Source organism: Petromyzon marinus, chromosome 49, assembly GCF_048934315.1.
Source record: "Petromyzon marinus isolate PM22_M1 ecotype Great Lakes invasive population chromosome 49, UKy_Petmar_22M1.pri1.0, whole genome shotgun sequence".
In the NCBI taxonomy this organism is placed as follows: Eukaryota; Metazoa; Chordata; class Hyperoartia; order Petromyzontiformes; family Petromyzontidae; genus Petromyzon; species Petromyzon marinus.
In genome coordinates, this window is record NC_133715.1 from 9907301 (window position 1) to 9929197 (window position 21897).

Sequence of the window (21897 nt, forward strand, 5' to 3'; positions counted from 1 at the left end):
GCTCTAGAGAGCCCATGTCGGGGGTATTTGGCCTACTCTACCATGCCAGCTAAACGTCTTCGATGATGCGCAAGTACCCACATTTTACTCCACCACACGCGACTTGCCAATGGACTAACTGCTGTGTACCCATTTATACCACTCAGCAGACAGAGGAGGGGGGGGGGGGGGTGATAATATAAACTTGCACCGTTGTTTTAACTGTGGTGCCACGGAAAGTTGAATCAAACCGATGACCCCTGGATTACAAGTTCACTTTGCTAAGCATTACACCATGGCATAAGTCCACGTAACAAATCGAATCAATGGGCTAAATATGTACACTAATATTCTTCTCCGTCTGGCAGGACTGCCACAGATGGGCCCCCCCCCTGCCCCCCCACACATCCTGTGCGTGTGGGTCCGTGGCCGCTACGTGCGGAGCGATATCAGTCACTTGGCGGCCCATCGAGTGCAGCTGTCACGAGGCCTCATCGCCACGGAAGCCTCAGCCCCCAAGGGCTTATCGGGGCAGCCTCGCGTGAGGGCACACTTCCTCTTAAGTCTTAAATACTGCACGCACACTCTCGTCACTCGGCCACACGGCGCTCTGCAAGTCTTAGTTTGAACCGTGTTCAGTTTACAAAAATAAAAACAACCTTGTTACAACTGAGCTATACTTGGTCAGAAAACGTAAAAATTAACATTACAAAATATAAAGAAAATAGGAGGCAGGATGGGTCGTTCCGACCAACTGTGACCGTTTCGATTCTCGCACCCTGGATGATGTGTTTTATTTGTTTTTGTGTGGCCACTGCTTGTTGCAGGGAAGCACTGTGGTACGAGAACTTGTGTAAACATTTGTGCAAACGCGTATGTACGTGTACATCTATAAATGTAGGCAAACCTGACTCAAGTGTCACACAACCATCCCCTTACTTCCCTCTTTGGAGAAACAATGGTTGACTTGACCTGATGATCTTTTACTTTTAACGATTCCCGAAATAATTAACACGGCACCCGATTTCTGAGAATGTTATAACTTCGGTTGTTGTTGTGGTACAATAAAACGCCATGATAACAAAAAAAACACACGTGGTTTTAATTTCATGCATTTCAATTAATGTCAAACTTGAATCCGACAACAATCTGTAAACCATGTTCTCCGAAAGTATCGGTGAAAACGGCACACACCCACCGCACTTTCAATGGTTTACCGCCACCGGCCGTTCAACGCAAACAGCTGCGTTCACAAGTGGTTGAGTGCTCATTTGCCCAGGTTTAAAATTCTGAGGCAGGCTCCAAGCCCACGGACCAGGCTTTTAATAAACCCCCCCCCCCCCCCGATATATGCCCCCATTAATCATGCTGCATCACAGCCATCCCCGCTTAGTTGCACGATGCACTATATTTACATGCATGTGGCCATGGGGTGAACCCTGTTACAAACGTGCAGGGCGCCAACGAATGTGTGCACTTCCCGCGATTGCTTCATGGCCATTTCGCGATCAATGGAGTATCCTCGTTTGGTTATTTTAAACAGCCAAAATAAATTAATGGGTCACCTCTCGTCAAGCTTTTCTAAATTTAGTTGATATACAATACCGGTCTAATGGCGTGGTTATACCTTACATAATAATAATAATACAACCTTCACAGATAAACGACGTTGTTGAGCTATATACAAGATACAGTTACACGAGCGTGGATTAAATGGACTCCAAAGTTAATGGACCTTCACCAATCGCCAAGGTCAATATAATTACAAGCAACAAAGGCTTGTTTTTATAATTATACAAACCACGTTTGGCTTCATCATCAGCAGAGTACATTTAGCCAACATCTCGCCCAGTTGCCTAAGTCTCTCCAGCACCAGTGTTTGGCACACAGCACAGGTACTTATTTTAAGCGGGAGTTGACCTAATCGTTGCCCGGGTCAGATTTAGATTCCGAATTCAACTTTTGTGTGGATGACCAAGTCTCAAACCTGTGCCTCTGACATCCAGTCTGGGTCGCACTCCCCATTGTGTGCGTATACTGTGTACACGTACAACACACATTGCTCAAATGGGTGGGCAGTTTGACATGCTTTTGTTTTGTCCACACCAACAGTACAGTACATACACATCGGTCAAATACACCAAGACAAAGATGCCCTGTATAGCCACAGATGGCAAGTGCTGTTTACGAGCACCTCCGAATTGCACAGCGGAAGAAGTTCAACATACATACAAGAGGGCCATCGTGGCACACAGGGTGGTGGTGTGACCAGCACTACGCCCGGCTGCCTTCGTCATTCCCAGCGAGGACACATACACACACATAATTCAATTTCACTGGCATTTAAGAGTAATTACTGTGGTTATTGCTGGTATTATGTGTATAGGCATAAAGACTTGTGGGCGACTCTGCGGCAGAAGCCGAGAGGCTACCATCACAGCGGGCTGCTGACCCATCATAAAATCCACATTGCAAGGCCCTCCTTCTCGTGTCCTCAACTGCTAAGACTCCAGGGACTGAAACGTGGCCCAATTCTCAATGGTGCGCATCCACTATTACAATAATGAACGGACATGCAGAGTTCTATCGGAAATGTTTAAATAGTCATGCTGCATGCCACCTGAATAGGGTTTTTAAAACAGCAATCTGCCATGACAATTTTGGTGCTTAAATGAGAAATGTTAAATAAACGCGTATTATTCAAGTAAACCTAAACACAATTTCAGGAAAGTAAACGCTGTGGCGGTGAAGCAAGTTTCTGAAGAAAAAAATGTGAGGTTATGTGGATTATTGGGGTGTGTTTATGTAGCGCTATCTTTCAGGGTTACAGGGGAGAAAGTAAAAGAGACAGCATATATATTGCCCATACATAAATTGAAGAGATGGTGTCAGGGTTCCCTTATCCAGAAGGACAATTTTAAATGGCACTACCACATTTTTAAAAAGCAGTAAAGTCTTCAATGGCATTCAACAACAAAAAAGTAGATACTTTAACTACACTAAAATGTGCATTTTTTTTAAACGCAAGTTTTTTTATGCAGTTCTTTAAATAGTATTTGTTACCGGCTTTCATTTTTATGAGTGCCAAAAAAACAATCTGCCATTAAATTTTTACTATTTTCCAACAAAAAGAAAATGCCTCAGTGGCACTTTTTCTCATACAGGTCACAAAGCAAGCAAAGGCTGTGCTGAGCACACATTCTCGTCAATTTAGCACTCAGATCAAATTATAGCGGAGCCTATCCGTTCGACCAAGCAAGCAATTACCCTACCAATTATCGGTTTGATTATCCGACTCGTCGAATAACGTGAAAATGGTTGGGGGGGGAAAAAAAGGCACATCTGTTCTCCCACGTGGCGCTGGACGGGAGGTGACATCACAAGCCGTGTCATGCTGGGCGTGGCTTGTAAGGGGTTTCCCACCTCCAGGAGGCAGCATGTCAGGATGGCCACCATTTTTTTAAATGTTCGAATAACTGACCACAAAGGGTAGTCACTTAAAATTCAGTCGATCAATACATTTAATTGACGAGTTGTCCAAAGACCAAACACGCACACACCTCTACATCCCTTGTGGTTGCAATCACCATGCATAGTAACCAACGGTTTTGTGAATTGACACTTGGCATCAATTATTAACAGTGCTATCCAATCAGCAAACACCAGCCAACCAAGTGAGCTTGATCACATATAGCCTGACAGTTTCCAACTGAAGACAGCACTAGGTTGGGGCGAGCCAGCATTGCCTCTCATGATAAACAGATGCGAGAGCACAGGCATCTATGGCTCTTGCCACATACACCAAAATAATACAGAAATAGCTCAAAGCACGCTGGCAGTTTTTGTGTGTGTGTGCCTTCAAGCCACTCCATCTGGCTAGTATTAATGTGTGTTGTTATTGTTGGCCGCGATTCAAAATTCTGTTCGGCCAAGATGCCAACCAATCTGTTGCATCGCTCCCAAAGTGGTGAGAAAGATGACCAGAAAGATCAAATAACAGGAATACGCTAACTCTGTATACACACACACCCCCACGTGTACATCGCAGCTGGTAAAATAGGTTTGCAATTCTTTCCAAAAGCCAATTTTAACATGTTTTTGTTATAAGTCATGATTCCTGGATTCAGCAACAACGGAGGGCAGAGGAGCGACACTAACAACAACGAGCGGAGTGCCGGGTAGCTAAAGCACAGCAAGTTGGCACAGTAGGGGAGGACAGGTGGTGCATCAGCCAGTCATCTCAGTCAGGCAACTCATGGCACCTGGGTCTGCCCCGTGACCTCCTGCCAGCGGGCGTTCGACACTTCACGTGGCCTTAACGTGAACATAGCCTGGCACAAGCGCAGTGGTGACGTCTCAGCCACTTAGTGGCGAATGGCGGTTGTTGTTTGGCCTGCATTGTCGGCAACAGAGGGCATAAGAAGTAACATTTATTGTTGTACTGTACTATGCTCCAATGTGTATTCTACTCGCCTTCACTATCCCACACCGACCAGGGTGGGCAAGTATAGTCAAATAACCCCGATGACATGAACGGCATGGAGACACTCTCATCCAGCAGCCGAATTACAAAAGCGCTCCAGATATACATGTACTCAGAGAAAAGTGACATCTTCATCAGGAATAATCCTTATAAGATAACAGCACACAAATAAAATCTGATGTCTCTCCAACAGATCTACTTAATGTCAAGGCTAATCTTAAATACAAATCATGCATTGATGTGAGCTTCGTGGTTACAATTAAGAATATACTGTTTCGAATAAGTACTCGAACTGATTATATTCCAACACTTGGCGTACATTATCAAAAGCTCAGCCAGAAAAAAAGTGTGCACAGGTTGGAAACAAATCAACAGTTTGTAAAAAAAAAACACCATTTGACCACATTCTGATAAACGTATATATATAAAAAAAATATTGGCTTGAAATAAGAAGGGCCTCTGCACCAATACTGGGAAAACCATCTGTTCCAGATGTCGGCTGGGCTCGCAGCTACAAACTCATTTCACCATCGTTCGTCAAATTCTACCAACCGTGCCCACATTCACCGACTCAGAGCCCCGCGCTTACTCGAGCCAGCACTCTGGGTGCTGTTTCCAATTCTTGCAAGACAATTTTTACCTTTTTGCACAACGGTTAAAATTAAAGGGTGACGAACACTCCTGGGTACTTATTACCGACATCGCAAGTTGTGCAACCGGCCCATGTTGGCAACGCCATGTCCATGCGCTCGCTGTACAACACGTGGGTGTGGTTAGATTAACAAGGGCGGCAATCACCCACAGAATGTTGGCTTACGTCTTTTGTTTTCGTTCCATGTGTGATCGGATTTTTAAACGAAGCGGCGCGTAAAAAAATGTATGGGAGTGGGAAGCATCAAGTTAATAAGTCGCCAACCTTAATTAAGGAGGAACTATTTTCTTTACAGATCATCCAACCGTTAAAAGGCAAGCGGCATCCTTATATATAATCAGTGTCCTACAACTACGAACATTCCAATAACAGAACATCTTGATAAAGCTGACTTACGCGTGCGTGTTTCAGCAGAGCGCTGTCCCTAACACGTCACCACTAGGGTTACCGTGCTATCATTTGTCACAATACGATACGACACCAGATTTCAAAGTCAGGATCATCAAGATATACATTTCCAATAACTTTTTTAAAACATGTACTACATGGTTTGTACTGTTATGTACATCTAGTATGCATAAGATCAGTTAAAAATGTCTTCAAATATAGGTCTCTACTACATAAACCTGTCATAACTTGTCTAATTATAATGAATCAACTAAAATCAATTCGAGCACTCATAACACATACAAACACTGAATAGTTCGTGCAAGAATAAATTATTTTGTATTCATATATATTTCATGCCATCGGTTCATATAAACCCTGCAGTCTCTACATTTCATATGCACCCCACTGGCCAAACACTAAAAACACCTTTTCGATTTGTGACTCAAGCAACGAACCCAAATCATGAACATTCAATTACTCATGGCAGCGGTTGAAATGTTACATTCTTAGCGAATCGCAATACTCATGCATCGGCTTAATTAATCCTTAACTCAGCATTTTCACGGTCAAGTTATCAGCCGGCAATACGTACACAAAAAAATACCCCTAGAATTGCCTTTAACAAGCTTTTCTGGGTTAGATCGCGTAAATGTATAAACGTGTCATTACACAAATATATAAATGTGTCGTTACACATTTATATATTTAGACGATCTAATACCCCAAAAAAACTGTATTATGGATGATATTGGTCGCGTAATCCTAAAACTTTAACAAGCTGTCGGGGCAAGTGTTGTTAGTGAGCAGCTATTCAGGCTGGTATGCCGCACCAGAGGGTGACGGTGTGCTCAGCATCACACACCCACGGTATTTCCCGAGTACTTTACTGATATTCATATTCTTAGTTCTTTCGGTAAAGTCACGTTGAAGGGAAACAACAAAATAATAATAATATATAACAATACTTTACTGATGTTTACACACAGCACAAGTGACTCATACAAGGCCAGGTCGGCCAAAAACAGGTTCATGAGCAGTTCAGACAATCTCAGCTGATGTTGGCCGTGTGCTCAAAACGAACTCGCAGCTTGCCCGGTTCGTAGCGCTAATCGCTTCAACACAAAGACAAAGATAACCCCCGTATAGCCCTGGCAGACTGTTGGGGCAAATGCTGTTAGTAGCGAGCACCTATAAAGGCCGGCACGGCACACGAGGCGCTTGGGTGGCCAACACCACGCCCGGCCGCCTTTGTCTCTCCAGTGGCGATGTTTTACACACCGCCCCAGGTACTCATTTGAGGCCGAGTCGACATAGGGGAGGCCCAGGACCGGTTCAGATAATCGTCACCGGTGATGGCCGTGAGCTGAAATCGAACTCGGGTGGCCCGGTTCGTAGCGCAGCGTAGCGCTAACGGCTACACGACTCCCGCTCCCCACTCACTACGACACACACCAACACATGCTCACACCGTATGAAGGAGGGTAAAACAAATAATAAAGTTTGTGACGCTTGGCAAGAGGTTACTAGCTCAGCCTCTCATGGTCACAGGACATTTTGTTCAGAGGGCAGCGTGTGAATACTCTAACCAGTCCGACCAAGTCAAGCACGTGAGTGACGGATGAGTATTCATCGGTATGTCGCAACCTTGGATTTAATATTTGTGACACACCCTGCCCACACAAATAACCTGTTATTGTATTAAATGACGTATCCCTTTGAAGTTGTTCTTTAAAGAGGCTGGCCCCAGCATAGGAGTGTGGAATATCCTCCACTGCCTTGGGACTGCCAATGGAGATGCGCTCTGATCCACACTCGCTTTAACATGGGAGGTGGGGAGGTATCACCCCGTTGACACTTAATTTATGAGTGCGTGCTAAGCTAATATTAGAAATGGTTTTGAGTACGTGACGTATAGCACTTCCGCAACCAAACAACTTTAAAAATAAACCAGATAAAAATGTATGCTGCCTTGCTTATTTAAAAGTGTGAGAATTAAATGCTTCGCTTGAACAACACCGATGGCAAAAGGAAGCTCAGCTGTTAATAGAGTCCTCAAAACATAAGTAAACTTGTATTTCTCTCCCCGAGAAATGTTTTCAGTAAATTAAAAACAAGCAGAAAACAGCAAACTTAAATCTATGATCCGAAGGTGGCGGTGTAAAACTCGGCTGTTGGAACCGTAAGCTGCAAGTCTCCAAACACTGCCCTTAGAAAGTTTATTTTAATATATACGGGAGTGGGATGGGGCAAACTAAAGCCAACCAGTGCAAGTTAAATTGCTCTTCGATAAAGATCATAAAGTGGACCGGTTTCAGAAAGCCAATGAAGCGAATTGGAAAGACGTGAGAGAAAAACAGATGCTGTGTACGTTAATTTTCTCAAAGCATCAGCAACATATATGACACTTTAAACATACTGCCGCACTTGAATTCATAATGGACAAGCCCTTAGTGAATCAATTGAGAGAACTGTAACGATGATAGAGCTTAGTAGTCACCACATATCTACCTTTCTATAAACAAACCAAAGACGTAACTGTGAAGTTAATGTAGGTGGTGACAATTTCATTGCTGATGTGAAAAGTTGAATGAATGTCGGCTTAATGACGGTGATGATGAATATATGAAAAAGATTTAGAGAGGGCAACTACTGAAGATGAACTGGGATCGGAGTTATTAAATAAAGGGGCAAACAAGAGCAAGATTGAGAGATTTTGGAAAGCCGAATCTTCCTGTAGTATCTGGAGATACAGTACTGTTCGTTATGCACTGGCACAGTATACATTCCTATGTTATTTTAATTGTATTGTAAACGTTAGCTTCATGGATAGAGCACAGTGATGTGTCGCGAAAAGAAAATCGTCAATCATTGCATTCTGACGTATGGCCCTGAAACATGGCCATTGACAAAAGGGAACAAAAGCAGAAAAAGGGCACAAAGAATTGTGCAGCAGATGCGTGGAGTTTTGAGAAGCACGTGATGTTGACGCAAGATGCATGAGTCGAGGAATTAATGCAAACGCAAATCAGACACCACGACTGCTAACAATGTGGGCCCGACCGCGATACATCGCGCGAAGCGACGATGGATGATAGACAGAAACGCAAAGGTAAGGAGAAAACGTGCTCAAGACGATAACCACAGTGGAAATGGGAGTGATAAGATCAGTTCATGTGCAGGAGTGAGATGGATTGTGGAAGATCGGTGCAGTGAGACATGGCAATGACATACGGAGGAGGCCTTCGTCCAGCAGGGAAATACGATGGTTGATGAAGATTACAATTGATAAATAGTGATACTCACTATTCGCAATGTGTATTCATGTGTCTAATCCCTGGCTGCCGTTGTAAAGTATTACCAAGTACTGGCCGGCTACCAGCAACTGAGCTAAGCCATGTTTGTTCATGTCCAGGCCTAGCAATTGAGCAAAAGTAATTGATGACAGAAAATTGGCAGCCTGTCTTCTCATGAACATGAATCAGACATTACTGGAAACATAATGTACATCTTAATTTCAAATTGTTAAATACTTAATTTCTCGATAAAGGCAATACATTTGGTGAATCACAAGGGCTAGATATAAACAAACCATATAACCCATTAAACCTCCGTGGCCAAGTAGCGTTCGCTTTGTTAAAATTCGTACTTTTTTCGTCAAAAGGGGCATGAGTTGATTCTCACGTCTATGCAACATTCTAAAGGGAAGCAGACTAATCCATTGCACACGAGTAAAGACACGTTTCCACACATGCAAATGTACAACTCGATTCCACAAATGAGCAACGAATCTAAAAAGTTTCTGGACATTAAATTCCCTATGAGAGCATCATTCGCTTTCCTATTGGGTGCAATGTTCTATTTTGATATAGCCCTTTTGTGTAGAGGTAGTCTGGTGGCTGTGAAGGTGATTCAGTGACTTACCCCAGGACATGGACTAATGGGAGTCAAGAGCTTCAAGAATCCGTTCATAGACAAACTACGTACTCCACTTATCATGCACGACTCTGCAAATTGGTCTCAAAGTAATATTTTCCACTCAATCCTCGTAGGTCCCGTGATGATACAATCCATCTTACTCCTGCACATTTACTGATCTCATTGCTCCATCTCTGCGACAGCCTCTTTCTGAGGTGCATTCTCTTCTTCAGCTGCCATCCCATCATTACTCTTATCTGTCAGCTACCACCATTTACAGTGCTGCGTCCTGCCATATCCACTTTATTTAAAGATGATGTCTGATTTGTGTGTGTGTTCACTGAAGCAAGTGTTCATTATCTTAGGGCGATTCCAAGTATGCATCTCCGCATGCTTCAAACTAACATGGCATTCTTTCATTTTATCAAAGTAAAATATAAAATGCAAAATAACGTTTGCAATTTTTTTTTTGGGGCGTGGTGATACTGCATAGCCACATTGCTCCCAAAATTACATTTAAGTTTCAAATGAAAAGTCAATTTGGGTGATATTCTTCAGCCATGTTTCTACCAATCCACTGCTCCATGCTTTCCAACACTGCCGTGGTTGGTTGGGGTTGTTCGACTCTACTTCACGCCGGTCAGTGGACTGGCTCAGATGTCACTCGCCATTGACGACGTTAGCCTCGTGGTCCAGAGCGCAATGCGTAACCCACTGCGCCACCGCTCCAATGTGGCTCAGACTACCACATTGTTTATCCTATTGAAAGACTGATACATGCCGTGTTGAACGTGGAATTTCCACCATTACGCTTTGGATATCCAACAGAGTTGAGGACTGCTCATCTGAGCAGTAAAACATTCCGAATGACTTGACTTTAATGAGTCCTTAATTTGACTTCATAACTCCGAATGAGAGAATATCTTGAAATAAAAGTGGCATCACTATTAAGAAAAAAAGACTAACTGTACACAAATCGTACAAAACATATAAAACCCTTGCTCTGGAGCCAATCACAACCAACAGGACTCAAGAGGGCGGTAAAACGGTGGACCCGTGGTTCAGCTCGCCTGTCACTGCAATACAGCGTCGGAAAAAAAAGTAATAGGGGCTCTTAAACTGCAGCAGTTTTCAGTGAAACCCGCAATTAACCGTAACCGACACGAGCTTACTTCGCTCGTGTTAATCACCTCGCATAGCAGCCAACAGAACACAAAGCTTATCACAAAGGCGCGACCGGCAGGGCGATTGGCAACACCACCCATTGTCGGGGGTGCTCGGGCGGCCGGACCAGGACGCACATTGCCCGGCGGGGGAATCTATCCGAGGCCCGTCACAACCTGCGCCCCGTGCAAGGCCGCACGCCACAAAAGTTCCGCTTTACCTCGCAGCGAGTTCCGCTCAACGTGGCGCGATGGCGCATACGTTCCACCAACGTCCCGAGGCTTACGCGGGGTGGAAAGGAGACGGGAAGGTAGGACGGTAAGGACGAGGGGGGGGGGTACGCGGGAGAGCGCCGCTGTGGTAGCCGGCGAAGACGGCTTTAGGGGCTTCCTCTACCTCCTCCCTCTCCCCCCTCGTGGTGCACAGAGCGGGGGGGGGGGCACGTGACCGACACGGGCCCTCCCCATTGGCGCACGCGGTTTGTCATTGACGACTTCTTCATCAGCTTCGGGTGTTAATTGTTGGGTTAATTGGTTCGGGTTTTTTTTTTATAATTTTGCCAGTCCTTCATTCTGTCATTCATTAATTGTGTCAGTCGTTCGGCAATCTGTTCAGCCCTTCGGTCGTTCAGTTATTCCGTCATTCGGTGTCTCGTTTATTAGCCTCAAGTCATTTCAACATTCGTGGAACGTTCATGTGATGATTGAAAGTTGTTATGAATTGTGTTCCATTAATTTATGTATTTATTCAAAGTTACTCGTGCGTTTTTTCATTGATATGTGCAATCAATTTGTCAAGGCATTAATAAATACAGGTTTTTAGGTTAGATAGCGTAAATATAAATGTGTCGTTAAACCCGCCACCACCCGACACAGCCAATTAGTAAGGTTAGTTCAGCACACCGCTGTGTTGGAGAGTAAACCCACAACATTTACAATTCAATTTTGATTTGAAGCTTTCGTGACTGCAGGAATCCATACTCTTTGGTTCTTTCGATAAAGTCACGTAGGTAGAAAAATAATAGATGACGACGTTTCGATCGCAACACAAGCGACCTTGATCAGGTGGGACAATCACAGCAGGGAAACTGATGAAGGTCGCTTGTGTTGCGATCGAAACGTCGTGATCTATTATTGTCTACCTACGTGACTTTACCGAAAGAACCAAAGAGTATTTACAATTCAATTACGGCGTTTCGCCAGTAATTACAACCAGCATCTTCAGGCGATAGCCATATTTGGATATTGGTCACGAAAGCCAACGTGTTAATCAAGTAAATACTTGGTAGTTTGATAATTTATTGATTTCTTTGTTCACGTTTTAATTTAGCAATTCATTCAATGGTTCATTCACTGGTATCATGCATTTCGTGGCAGTTATATTGATGCAATCAGTCGCTGATGGACTTAGTAAATTATTTATTCACATAATTAGTAACATTTGTTATATATTGTGTGGCGCTTTTCGTTATTCAGCCTTTTTCAGTCGCTACTTCATTAAGTTATTTAATAACATACAGTTAGTAACAGATTAATTCATGCATTTACATGCTGTTGGTTTTAATACCGTAACTATTTAAGTTGTTCAGTCATTAATTAACCCAGTAGTTCAAATATTCCACCATTCATAAGAATCATGCACTTTGTGATAATTACGAGGGACGTTTAATTCATTCCCGTATTAAGTATCATAATTGTTGACGTTTATTAAAGGATGTTACATCATGCTTGCATTGATTCCATCTTTTCTTAATCCAGCCATTAATTCATTGGCATTGTGCAATCAATTATACTTCTTGTAAAAACTAAAATCCGTGAGGACATTTAATTTAATCATCCAAATAGTTTCTAATGTAAATTTATTTGAATGCGTTCATTCGTTATTGTAATCATATTTTTTGTAAGTACAGGATTCCATTAACATCGACGTTAATATCTTTTCTACGATCAAATGCCCATAGAATTAATCATCGTTACGACATCATCCATTTTGCAGCAACTAAAAAGGTGACCAAATGCCGTAATCAGCACCGTCATGTATCACACTCTTACACAGCCAATCAGTCATGATTATCATTGCACACTGCCACATACCCACACCATTAACCATTCAGTGACATTTACTTATAAGGCACTCATTCAGCAATCGCAGTCATCGTCTCCCTGATCGTCGCCAAGCCATGCATGCAAAGTTTGCTCGAACGCCTGCAGCTGCATACTCTTTGGAAGAGGACATTCGTCTAAATGACACCGTGAACACTCGCAAAATAACTCCTGGGAGGAAATGATGTGGAGCCTTTAACATTTTGCAACCAAGGTTGAAATCGTTTATGCATTACCTTGCTCCGTCCATCTGTAACAGGGGGCACAATAACTCTCTTCAAGATGGTCCAATATGTGTAGTGGAGTAGGACGGCGCGTAGTACAAACAGCGTGATTACATGATCACACAGAAAGCACGGGTTATCTTGGGTCAGCCTGTAGCGAAGGCGAATACAGTGCAGGTTATGTTGGGGCAATTAAGCTGGGAGAGCCGTGGACGGCTGTGAATGGTTGGTGCTGTTGCCGGGGGTAGAGTGGCGCCTAAAGGTCTGGAGGAGAAGCAGGTGTAGGTCACGCGGAGCGCCCTTGGGACGCGGACTAATTAATTGGGGAGTAATGAGAGCGGGTATAAGAGCGGGGGTACGAGTCAGCAGCGGAGAGTTGGAGTTTGGAGAGCTTGGGGGTTGTTGAAGTTGGAGAGCTCGGAGTAAACAGCGGGGAAAATTGAAGTCGGAGTCAACAGCGGAGAATTGAAGAGTGGAGAACTTGGAGACAGAGTGATAGCGGAGCTGAAGACGAGAATATCCAGCAGTGGAGAGAGCGTAGCGATAGCGGCGCTGAGGACGGGAATAGCTAGCAGTGGAGAGAGCGTAGCGATAGCGGAGCTGAAGACGAAGAACAGCCCGCAGTGGAGTGAGCATAATGACGGTGATAGCGGAGAACAGATGAAGCAGTTAGCAGTGGAGTGAGCATAGTGACGGTGATAGCGGAGATCGGAGGCGAAGAAGTTAGCGGCGGAGTAAGCGAAGTAATCGTGGGGAGTGGAGAGACAAAGGTGGTGAGCGAGTCGAGTGAAGCACGGCGAGCGAGCCGTGGCGACCAGGATACTGTGGAATGTGGATGACATGCTGAGAGTTGTAAATAAAGCAGTGTTCGAAGAAAAACAGAAGTTGTCCGAGTGAAATCGAACACTACATATGCACCGAACTATCGTATGAAGTTGTTTCGCTATTAGGGAGTTACCCCATTGAAAACCAGCCATACTGATTCAAAGGTTGCCCCAAATTTGTGGACATAAACCAGAGCAAAGAGGGCTGTGTTGAAATATCATAATCTTGATTTAGACTGGATGAATCCGATGAGCTGTGAAGCTCTTTTTCACAGACGTCCAGTATGGGCGGTCAGCAGCTTATATTTGCATACGTTTTTGCCCCTGACTGCTTCTGTAATGCGAATGAAATGCTTCCGATGACAAATGCGTTTGGAACGCATCACCCAATCGTTGCGCATGTAAGATTTGTTTCAGAAGTTGTTACCTCCGTTTGGCCATGTTTGCGTGTAAACTTGCAGTGTCATTTCTGAATGGTTCAAGTGATTTGCACAAAATACATTCGTGAAAGATTAAGCACATTTATAAGACATCGTTAATTGCGGGAATGACAAGTAAATAATAGAATTACCCAAAAACTGGATGAATGAAGAAATAATGAAACGATCTATCATGTGTTTCTAATTGTATGTATACATAAATGAATGAAAAAATGCATTGATTAAACACCTTCATTAGCTGCCACTACAATAACTGCACAGTGTTAATCAATTGAACTATCCAATGTATTGCTTAATGTTAGAAAGTATAACGGAATTAATAGACGGATTTTCAATTTGCCCAACTCTCAAACACAGATCCATGGTTGAAATTGAGAGCTAATTGCATTTAAGACGTAGTTATCATCCGTTCTTGCTACACTGTGTGCATACTTTTGAATGTGTGTGTACATGTGTGGGTGTTACTGCATGTCATGAATAATTAAAGTGCCATCCTTCAAAGACTTGTCTCTAACCTTTCATTACGCTCACAGAATGTACTCAGAATTGTTTTTCAACCACTAGTCACGTACTGTACAGCATTGGTCTGGTAGCGTAATGAATAGTGCTCTGCCCGCTATAAACTCAGCTAGCTCAGTTCAATTCCCTCACCAATCCACTCTGGCCAGCATTGTGAAGTATGCACTAATCCTCATGATCAGCAGTTAGTCGACCGTCAGGCCGCGAATGGTGGGGTAAAGCGTAGGTAATCCTCACCTCTCCTAAGACGGGCGCCGCAGTGGCGAGAAGTTAATTACCTCGCCTGGTATACCGGATGGTGGTGGGTTCAATCCCAACTCTGACCCTAATGCCTGTATATTTGGAGTTTGCATGTTCTCCTCATGGTCGTGTGGATTTTTCTCTGGCTACTCCGGTTTTTCCCTCCACATTTTGAAACATGTTTTTTTTTACAGTATTGGGCTGCTATACATTTCTACGTGATAAGCCACTTCTTTGAGCTATCATTTGTGGCCAGGTCACTTCTGAAAAAGAGCTATACAGCTCAGTGGGCCTTACCTGGTCAAATTTAAACAATGTTTTAGTTTAAGATATCCAGCCTGCGTGAAACAGTAAGAGAAATGTTCTCTAGATGGGCTCAATAGATATCGCTCAAGGCAAGGCCCTTCTGCCAATAGTGGTGGCATGAGCAAGCAATTGTAAAGCAGCACATTCACCTTAAATATATTTTGCATACATTCACGTGCCGAGGTATTAATTAATATTTTATTGGTTTATATTTTTATTATTTTATTGTTTCCCTTCTACGTGACTTTACCGAAAGAACCAAGAATATAATATTAATTCATTTACTTAGCTACATAATGCATGCCTTCATTGGTGTGTTAAACCGTTGTATTGTAATTCTAAATATGTTCAAGTTCATTGCTGTAATTTATTCACAGAATTGCAGTTGTGCATGTTAAAGTCCCCAAACTCTATTGACAAGACCTGATAACCATCTTCACAGGATTGCCATAACGGTGCGAAAGAAGTTCAACATGCATACATAACAAAGGGTGCCCCATCATGTATGCAAGTCAGTTATAGTATATTTTCTGCTAATCCAGTTTATGGGAGGTGCGCGCACACAAATAATAATTTGCTCCACCTCCTACTGTACGGGGGAAATCAATATTTGATGGGGGGGGGGGGCGGGTGGTGAGTTGCAAAAAAATCTAATAGCCTCTTTCTCTTTATGGTGAATATCTCTCAAAACAAGAGCAATGGCCAATATCGTTGGATCCGTGGTGCACTCCAGCTGATAGTGGTTAAGGTTATTGCCTTGTGTCTTCCACACACGCACCCAAAAAGGGAATAACGGGACAGCTTCGGCCTTAAAATTCAACAACAGAGCAGTCCAGTTTCGGGAGGAGAATGTTGAAGGGGCCGTCCATAAATGACGTCACGCACCTAGAGGGGGGGGGGGGGGTCAGACATTTGTGACGATGTGTGACGAGGGGGGGGGAATTTGAGAAATGTGACGTCACATAAAATGCGCAACTTTAAATAAATACAGACAACACGTTCTACTTAATTAAATATACTTTTTAATGTTTTCTCCTACAACATCAGAGTGCAACGCCATATTAAATACGCACTACAATGACAAAAGTTTAAAGCGATTTGAAGCGTTTTTTTATTTGGGGGGGGGGGCAGAGCTTTGTGACGTCATATTTGAGGGGGGGTCTGACTTTTTGTGACGCCGTGTGACGTAGGGGGAGGGGGGGTAAAAAATCGTCCAAAATCGCGTGACGTCATTTATGGACGGCCCCGAAGGGGCAAGCGAACTTGAACGCATGAAGCTTAAAGCCAACGCATAGACATATGGTGCGGTGCACTTCTTATTTTTCTTGCTGTGGGTCAAGATTAAATTAAATCCTCATGTGCATTTGTAAACTTGCCAAAAGTAACACGCGTCTGGGGGTAACATTGGGCACGAACCACCGCATTCACAGCACGCACACACACACACTCATTAGATGTAATGTCACAGGCCTGCTTGTGTAATCCACACACTCATGAAGGTAATTGAGAAACGACCAGGGCTGTCCACAGGTTAGTGGAGGCCCAGGGAAGAGAGCCACACCAGGCCCATTGTGACGTCCCCTTTTGTGCGAGGTACAAATGTCACACCTTGCCCATCCCATCTTTTGGCAGGCCCCGTAAATTACCGTTGTTGATAACAGAAAAATTACCTGCCAATCAACAGTGTGTAATGCACTAATTAATAATTAGTAGATTGGTATACATGCTAACACGGAAAACCGGGGAGATAGAATTTAGTTATTTGCAAATTGTGCAATTTCAAGACAATATTCTTAACTGTTATGGTTTAATTCTACCTTGATTCAAAAACACGTTTGCGCACTGAGTTTTATATATATACATAATTTTATATATATAGACACGTCTGCTCCGAGGTCGCCGCACTCGACGAGACGACTCAAATACCTGTCTTAATATTCAGCCCTCCTCGAGCCTGCACATATTTTTCTACACAGTGTATTACTTCTCGCCTAATCATATCTACAAACGCGTGCCTTCTGCAACGTCCTCTTCCAGAGGTCTGCATTGTTTTTAGCCCGTCTGGCCGCGAAATCACAGCAATAGCAAAATAACAAACTCCCTCTCTTTGCAACGACAAAGCATTAGTGCCACTCGTAATTATATGCATGCCAAGCCATCATTTATTGATGAAATACGACGGTACATGTCATAGACGAATGAATGCACATTAAAAGTAGTAAAAACCAAATCAAAGCATCAAACATTTACACTGTGTTTGGCAGCCATTTGACAAGGTTGGGGAAAAATCGTACATGCGCTGTTTGGCATTGGTCAATAGGGTGTGCTGATCACATTACACTTGCTAGGGGCAAGAATGTCACTGCTATTTCTTAAGGAGACACTGCCATACTAAAAACACCCCCGTATGCAAGTAGGCACGTCATCATTGTAACATTCCTGTAGTTGACAGTCATGAAATATGGATTGTGCCTGTCAGACTCATAGAGGGGTGCTCAGACCGTTGAAACCTCGGATGATCTCATGTTATGATATTTTTCAACTCATTGCCAACATCATCATCAATGTTACTTTAACAGTATCATATATTTGCATAAAAACCATCGTATAGTTAAATCAAAATGTTCTTAATCATCAAGTTACTCGGAAAATATGAAATTTTACAATAAAAACAGAAATATATCGTTGATTAAACCCATTAGCTCCCACAAATGTTAGCAAATATTTAAAATATTTTAAATGTGTTTTTTTAAGTAATTCATCAAATATTAGAAGCATATTATCTGGGAAATAGCACACAAAGGGTATGTTGGTGGAATGATGGCTCAGTGGTTAGCGCACCACTGCACTATGAACCCAGCGACCCGAGTTCGATTCCTGGCCACAGCTAATACGTGGTGGATGATACCTGAACAGGTTATGGGGTTGCCCCAATCTGCGCTGTCCAGGAAGGTGAAGTATGGTAAAACAACTGCCTTATCCGACATGGCATGAGGAGCCCTTTATTATTATTGGAGTTACAGTACATAAATGTGTGTGTAAACACGAGGAAGTCAAAAATATTAACTTAAGTTATACCATAACATACAAACGTGAGTATTAACATAAGCTTATCATTAGGTAATTGCAACTGTTTTTTAGGGGTTTGATTTTAAAACATCTTTTTGACTGCTCCTCACATATATATAGGCAAGCATAGACACATTTATAATGTACATGCAGGCTGTGTATGTACACATTTACCCAATGCTATATATTATACTGAGTCTGGATATAATAATTATCTTACGTTTAGTGGAGGATTTATATTAATGGCTAGACCCGAATAGGTAATGAAAACATTTGAAAGCCCTTAATTCTACTAAACCAACAGAAACATATATAAAAGCTATATATTTAAAAACCACGTTTATTTATGTGAACTCTTATACACCGTAAAACCCAAACGAACGTATAAATATTACAACCAAATAGGACAAATTGCATACAATGTGCATATTTTTTTGGTTACTTGAAAGGCCATTGGTGGTGTGTATGCAGGCACAGCGATATCGCATGCATGCATGCAATGCCTTTGATGCATCGGACAATTCTCGACCTTGCTTCTTCAGCCGAACGGTATTTGCACAGGCACACACAACGTGGTTCACGCGCAAACACATGCCCCTGCTAGCCCACTCTGATAAATTCACTGCTCAGATTACATGGACGGGAGCAAAGCGTAAGCAGTCGCACTGTTTCGCATTGTGAAACAGCGCGATTGCTCGTGGAAGCGCGCGTGGGGACCTGCGTGATGTATTAAGCGCGAGTGGCGATTCTAATGGGGAGGGGCGCTAACATGACTCCTCTCTAAAATGAACATCAGTACCCCCCCCCCCAACTTAAACCTTTCCACCCCCCCCCCCCCCCAATTCAGAAAGATATCCTCTTGGTGTATTCATAGTAGTAGTATTATTATTATTACGCTTGTTTAACCCAGAAAAGCCTCTCCGAGTCTCATGACTATAGTTCAAGAGGGTACTGCCACATTGTTCGCAGTAGGGAGAGCAATGATTGCTATGGATAGTCACTAATTGAGTAATTTGCAGGTTAAAATAAACAATTGGCCAATGTTTGACAACGACGCCGGTACACGATGGCCTCCTCTTGCGAATTACAAGTCCACTGTGAAGCAGACGATGGGTAGTATGGTTTATACACCTTCAGTAATAACCAGGGCAGCCCACTGTATTCGAACCTTGAAACCTCTGCAGCAGTAGCAAACGTGCTAACACGAAGGGTGGGAAGGCACTAAAGTAAAATTTAAAAAGGTCATCAAGGGGTCACAGTGTGGCTGAGGACTACCAAATGTCTCCATCACTTCCTTCCTCCTTCACAATCTTGCTGCAGGTGCACAGCTGACAACATCACCAATGTCTGCTGTTAAAGACGTCCCCCACTTAAGGAGTTTTACACTGAGTACATAGGTGCCTCCTCTACCCCCACCACTACCCCAGATTGCATTACAATACAATTTGCATGTACATAATATAAAAATGCGTCCGCGTCGCAAGCACTGTATTAGCTGGTAGCCCTGTTAGTGCCCCCTGTTTAGTATGTCCTAGAATCACTACCGCCGCATATGTCACGTCGCTACTCCAACATAATGCGATTGGTCCAAGGTTATATTTTGTTTCACCCGGTGTGAACGGAAAGAGGCCAGGACAAGTCTCATTTTAGCGGACGTGCATGCGAGTGTCTGAATCAACCGGCGTGCGTAATGAATTTGAGTGCTCGCACCATCATGGCGCGTTGGCAATGCGCGCGCGTTCCCACGTCGGTGTTCGTGTGGGATGTGAAATCGTTTTGTGTTCGTGAAATCCCGTCACATGGCCTCGAACTCGTCGATGCGCTGCTTCGTGTTGCCCTGGCGGATCTGCCGGAGCGTCTTGTACTTATCGCGGCCCGCCTTCACGTTCTCGCTGTGCAGGATGTCCATCTGATTCTTTTTCGTCTCGTCCCGTGCCTTGGCCAGCTCGTCATTGAGTGCCTGAGGTCAGCCACGTACGCACGCACGCACGCACGCGCACACACGCACAAACAGAATAACAAAAAAATAAAATCACACAGGTCAAGGGCGCCACACTTGCACGCGCGCTCGCACACACAGGCAAGCACTAAATAATTTATGAGATCTCTGTGCCAGGGCACATTGAAGTAAAAAAAAGTGGTTGCCCTTGTGGGGAAGGCCTGTCAATTTTGTGATAATTTATTCAGCTTCTATTCAACTTAATGTAGCCATCACTGATATTTACTCAACACGGTTTTCTGTTACCGGCATGACTGCTGAAGAGGAGCGTAAATATCACTCCAAGCATAAATATACACTCTGCCGTCCTTAAGGCAAGATGCCAATACATATTCAACACATTTACAGCACGTATATATGTATATACCAAGTGGAGCTGGTAATTGAAATACCATGCTTCAGTCACTGAAGCATGCCTGCCTCCATCTCTTCTGCTATCATTCCCCATCAAACCGGAAAGCTGTCATTAGCCCAACTTTGTCTGCTCATTTCCAGTCTCTCCAACAGGGCACCTCTGTTCAGCTTAAACTCACCATTTTTAACTTTTTTCTGGTAAGGCCCGTTGAGCTATACAGCTCTTTTTAGGAAGCGACCTGGACACAAATGATGGCTCAACGAAGTGGCTTATCACGTGGGACATTGATAGCAGCAGCCAAATACTCTAACCGCGCTTTGATTCTCAATGTGGAGGGGAAAACTGGAGGACCCGGAGAAAATCCACTTGACCACGAGGAGAGAGACAAGCAAACTCCAAATATACAAATGTCAGGGTGGGGATCAACCAACAACTTCCTGTACACCAGGCGAGGGAGTTAACAATTCGCCACCACGACGCCCAACATGCAAACACCACTTGCCCCCTTAACGGCTCGTCGAAGGCTACACAGGGGGAAGGAGGGAATCTTTGTCTTTGTACCGACCTGCAGCTGCAACTTGACGCGCTCGTTCTTCATCATCTCGGTGACGCGTCTCTCTTCGTTGCGGTCGTTGTTGAAGCCGTAGCCGTACGACGGCAGCTCGGCGCTGCCCTCGTCCCCGTCCTCCTGGTAGCCCCCGTAGAGGTCGGAGGGCGACGGTGGGTTGGGCAGGCCAGGCATTTGATTCTGGTGCTCCTGCTGGTGCTGCTGCACGTAGCCTCCGTTTCGGCCGTGGGCGTTTTCGTACATCATGTCCTGGTCTGAGAAGCCGAACTGTTTCTCGTGCGGAGCGGGCGAGTGGACGTTGGGCTGGCCCACGAGGATGAGGGTCTGGCTGGGAGCCGAGTTGTTGTGCGGCACCATTTTGGGGGCCCTCATCACTTCGTCAAGCTCCTTCTTGGTTTTCTGGAGGTTGTCCTGAGCAAGCTCGGCCTACGAATGGTCAAAGCGAAACGAAAGTTACAAAAACGCACGGCGTTATTTTACCAGCAGTTTCATCGGGAGGGTGTTATCGGTGTCGTGAGACAGTCATTAATTTGGATACCTCGCAGATCAGTGCAACCCTTTGTATGAGACAGATAATGGCAGAAGGAAGCGGATAGTACAGAGCTACTTCTGAGATCCCTTCAATTGGCCTCTGGTCCGTGCAATAGGGGACAGCACTTTCCCGCTCG

The 21897-nt window shown here is 44.0% G+C and overlaps 2 protein-coding genes across 3 annotated transcripts in view; both read right to left on the reverse strand.

Moving 5' to 3' along the window:
- Window positions 1-11022, reverse strand: part of LOC116952913 (kelch-like protein 9) — a 120081-nt gene extending 109059 nt beyond the window's left edge. For both annotated transcript variants that reach the window (XM_032972619.2, XM_032972618.2), the window contains exon 1: window positions 10804-11022. The gene's annotated coding sequence lies outside the window, so the exon portion shown is untranslated. The remainder of the gene's footprint in view (window positions 1-10803) is intronic.
- A 6355-nt stretch (window positions 11023-17377) lies between these two features.
- Window positions 17378-21897, reverse strand: part of LOC116953048 (radixin-like) — a 64597-nt gene continuing 60077 nt past the window's right edge. Inside the window, exons 12-13 of the mRNA XM_032972895.1 lie at window positions 21227-21655; window positions 17378-20267 (exon numbers count right to left, since the gene is read on the reverse strand). Of these exons, the coding sequence (XP_032828786.1) occupies window positions 20103-20267; window positions 21227-21655 (594 nt within the window). The 3' untranslated portion in view covers window positions 17378-20102. The remainder of the gene's footprint in view (window positions 20268-21226; window positions 21656-21897) is intronic.